This window comes from Penaeus monodon, chromosome 26 (genome assembly GCF_015228065.2).
Source record: "Penaeus monodon isolate SGIC_2016 chromosome 26, NSTDA_Pmon_1, whole genome shotgun sequence".
NCBI lineage: Eukaryota > Metazoa > Arthropoda > Malacostraca > Decapoda > Penaeidae > Penaeus > Penaeus monodon.
Window position 1 is genome coordinate 24236883 of NC_051411.1, and position 4659 is coordinate 24241541.

The 4659-nt window shown below is 44.7% G+C and overlaps 1 protein-coding gene across 6 annotated transcripts in view; it reads right to left on the bottom strand.

Annotated features, from left to right (window-relative positions):
• Window positions 1-714: 714 nt before the first annotated feature.
• The window catches only part of LOC119590021 (rhomboid-related protein 2-like), a 45012-nt gene continuing 41067 nt past the window's right edge, over window positions 715-4659 (bottom strand). For all 6 annotated transcript variants that reach the window (XM_037938740.1, XM_037938738.1, XM_037938742.1 and 3 more), the window contains 3 exons: window positions 4121-4334; window positions 3415-3528; window positions 715-3102 (listed from right to left, as the gene is read on the bottom strand). In XM_037938740.1, coding sequence (XP_037794668.1) covers window positions 2863-3102; window positions 3415-3528; window positions 4121-4334 — 568 coding nt within the window. In that variant the 3' untranslated portion in view covers window positions 715-2862. The remainder of the gene's footprint in view (window positions 3103-3414; window positions 3529-4120; window positions 4335-4659) is intronic.

A 4659-nucleotide genomic window follows, 5' to 3' on the forward strand; every position in this document is an offset into this window, starting at 1 on the left:
TAAAGGGAATATTACATAGATTGCAAATTGCACACCACTGTGAACAGAGTATAATCAAAAGATAGAAAACAGTATAATGCATATATCTTTATACAAGTTAATGTTCGAATGCTACACACAAACCAAAACCTTAAAAAAAAAGAACAAACACCTTTTTGGAAAATGCTATTGCACGCACCACACACACACACACACACACACACACCGATATATATATATATATATATATATATATATATATATATATATATATATATATATATATATATTGAATATTCACAAACTGGAATTCACACACGCCCACGCGCATATGCACACGCACACCCACACCCACCCATCCACACACACACACACACACACACACACACACACACACACACACACACACACACACACACACACACACACACACACACACACACACACACACACACACACACACACACACACACACACACAACACACACACACACACACACATAATCACACACACACACTTATACTTGTACTGTACATATTCAAATACACACATTTATGCATATATATAACTGCACATGCAGCCCCTATAAAGTAGCGCATGATCAGTAAAAGGTTATGCTTCTTCCAGCGTTTATCGGATTGCCCAAAGGTCTCTGGCTAATTGGTTGGATTTCGTGAAGGTTCGCGATGAAACGAGAGGCCCTGTCGCACTAGCACTTCCTCCATACACTTTCACTAGGAACTTGTGCGCGCAGATGACTCCAACCCTGCGTGTTTACAGAGAATACCGTTGACGTGTAAACAAACAGGGTCACATCCGAGTCCTGTACTTTCACCAGCAGGTCATGCACATACCACAAGTTAGGGTACTGACTCATGCTTTCTATGAAAAGAAAAGAAAAAATACCTCGTCCACGAAACAGCAGCAAGAAAGCAAACCTTTCCATGGTTGTGCGGAATATTTACTAGTTGCGAGTCACAAGAATCATCATATACATTATCTTAAACAAATATGAATAGGTAAAGGATGCTACTATATGTAAAGAACGCAAAGAAAAGAGAAATCTATAATACTAGGTTATGTTCGCATGGCCTTTAATTCTATTCATCAGTCAAAACAATCTAGTAGTATAGACTGTCTGCAGCACAAGATCAAGACGAAAATCATAAATAAAGCGGTCGTTTGCGCCTTCGTCTGTGAGCACCCCGCGTGCCTCGGATTCACGCGGAAACGTAATACTGACGTGCTAGTGTGCCAGGGCCTTGCAGGATTACTCACTATTGCAAGCCGTCATGGAATATCAGTGTACGTCGGTTGGAGATTTCATGATAAACTTTATGTATTACGCCTGGATTTTTTTCCTGTTCCACGGTCTTGATTTGTCCGTTTCTTTCTTTTATATAGTTAAATTTATTCCAGTCTGTTTTACTTTATTTCCTTACTGCATTTTTAATCAACCATAAACGTCTTTATGGGCTACTGTTGAAACACTTTCCTCATTAAGGACACTTTAAAGACATTCTCATTGCATCTGTCTAATGAACACATTGAAGGCACTGCAATAACAAGGACAGTTGTACATCAAAAGCAAAACAATAATTATTTCAAAAGACACCCACATTGTACGCAATCAAAATTGAGAGCCAGAATGAAGGCTAACTTGGATATTTTCCACTATGTAAACCGGGAAGAATAGAAACGTTTTGTTATTAGGAAAGTGCCTCATGGAAAGAAAGGGATTTCTTTTTATTTTTGAAAGTGTCTTAACATCTTCCCAAAGAAACCGGGTACAGTCAGGTAAAAACCTATTACTTATCATTAACTTAAATAATGCCTATCGTCACTTCTGTGTTTTAGTTCGGGGTTGAGCAGAAACTGTTCCTGCATGGGCTGATCATCAGTTATTCTCGTTCAGTTCCAATATGTAAATGCTAAACTATTTTATGTATGCACAAAAAAATTTATATATCCTGGTTCCTGGATCAAGGTAATGTTCGGCACAGATTGCTTTATTGTGTATACATGTATATATATATATATATATATATATATATATATATATATATATATATATATATATATATATATATATATATATATATATATATAATCTGGTGTACCGACACTGCAACGGTGTATTGTCCGATAGAACGACGCATCAAACTTTGATCTCTTTCAGACCATAATTTCGAGCGATCAAAATCATCTAATTACGACTTGAAGCGGTGGTCTTATACTGACAATAAACGTCGATCAGCCAAATCGATTTTTCTCCTCCGTGCTCACTTCCAATCACACGAACATTTTCATCACCAACAAAGCGTGCAAATGACTGCTCGTTCCACGCGCGCCCTGGTCGCATTGGCCTATTGCTCGAGAACAACGGTTCCAGACATGGACAGCGCTACTAGAGACCGCACGGGCCTTTTCCCAGAAGCAATGACTATTTCGCAAATTTACACGCAACCGTGTAAACAGAGATGGTGCTGCATCCATAGTCAAATTAAATTTGATTTGATAATCAATCTGTGCTTAATATACAAAATTACAAAAATAGTAATGGATGCGATAGGTATAATAAAGAATGCAAAACCAATTTATTTCATATTTTCAATTATTATAGTTTTTTTTGCTGTTCGTTTGCGAGGTTACATTCAAACGACGCTGGTCATGCGCTGAAAACCAGCCCATGCGCATGCGAATCCGCGTGCGTCAAGGAGTCCTCGCACGCCGTGCTGGCGATAAAGCGCTCGTGTGACCCCCCCCCCCCTTTAGATCATCACCTCTTCTTCCGTCTTCTGGTATGTCAATTTTTTCCGTCCCCTTCTCCTATGTCGTCATCTTCCCCGTGACCTCCACCTATGACGTCACTCCCAGCCATCTCACGTAGCCCGCGAGAGGTAGTCCGCCCTGAGGACGGCATACGAAGTGTAGTCATTGTTCGGGAAGTAGTCCTGCAGGGAAGCGTTGAGGATGACCGCCGTCCCAACCAGGATGACGTAGATGGTGAAGGAGACCCACCAGCACACCCGCTCCCACCGCCTCCTCTGCAGGTTCCGGAGGATGCTCACGCCCACCAGCACGCCCGCGATGGCCCCGCCCAGGTGAGCCATGTGCCCCGTCTGCGAATGAGGAAGGTTCATGAAGAGAGGGAACGAAGGGTGTCCTCATGGCAGGGATTTCGCTTTTATCTAATTCCGTTCAGATTTTTTTCCTATCATCGTCTATATATTTTTATCTTGATATCTTATTACTTTAACATCTAAATATGTGTATCTTTCTCCTTACACCTTCACACATCAATATATCTACATTCATCTTACTCTTTCTACCTTCATGTACACATATCTATATCTATATCTTCATTTGAATATCAGCTTTCTCTACATCAGCGTTGAAAGGCGAGAGAATGAACAAAGGAGCGTATGTCTCACGTTCGAGGGCGTGGCGCTGCCGTAGGTGTCGTAGAAGGCGTAGCTCAGATCCAGGACGCTGACGAAGATAATGATGATCAGCTGAAGCCAGCGGTACTCCATCTCCGACCAGTTCTGCGGGAAGACGGGGGTGGCGGAGGAGGAGGGCCAATTAATCAGCTGGGCATCGTGTTGTATGTTGTGTGTTTCATAATGCTTGATGGCTTCCCACACATACACACACACTCTGACTGCCCTTTAATAGTTCCTCGCAAACACCCTCTCTTGCCCAACATCCAAACGCAAACTCTCCCCTCCCTCTTCCCCTCTTAAACAAACACCCAATCTCTCACTTCCTTTCCCTTTTCCACCCATACGCAGTCTTCTCCTCCGATAAATAGGCAGCTAGTTCCTCCTGTCCCTTTCCCCTCTGAGGTACAAACACCCAATCTCACACCCACATGCTAACTCAAACCTTCTCTTCTTTTTTCATTCCCAAACACATAAACGCCCATTCTCTCCCTCTCTTTTCCCCAACACACAAACGCCACCTCTTTCTACTCCAGCCCCTTCCCTCCCCTCCCCTCCACTCTCTCTCTCGCTCTCTCTCTCTCTCTCTCTCTCTCTCTCTCTCTCTCTCTCTCTCTCTCTCTCTCTCTCTCTCTCTCTCTCTCCATCATCTCATTCCCTCCCTTCCCCTCCCTCTTCCCCTCCCGCAACCCCTTACCAAAACGAGGTTCCCCGCGTGCGCGTACATGACCGAGTAGACTCCCCCCGACGCCCCCGCCAGGTACATGGACGGGGCCGTGAGGGAGTGCGCGAGGGACCCGGCAAGGACACCGGCGACGTACACCAGCATGATCCTCCACCAGCGATGCACGAGTTCGAGGAGGACGCCGAAGAGGAGCTGCATCACGAGGTTGGTCACGAGGTGTAGCCAGCTGGTGTGTGTGTGGGGTGGGGGGGGGGGGGGGGAGGAGGTCGAGTAGGAGATGAATTAGTGAAGGATGCTTGGGTTACCTGCCTGCCTGTCTGCCCGTCTATTTGCCTGCCTGTCTGTCTGTTTGCTTGTTTGCTTGCTTGCTTGCTTGCTTGTTTGTTTGCCTGCCTGCCCTCCTAACTACCTGTCTGTCCTGTCTGTTTGCCTGCCTGCCTGTCTGTCCGTCTACCTGCCTGCCTGCCTGCCTGTCTGTCTTCTTGCCTGCTAGCCTGCCTGTCTGCCTGCCTGCCCGCCTACCTGCCTGTCTGTCTGTGTCTTTTCGTCAG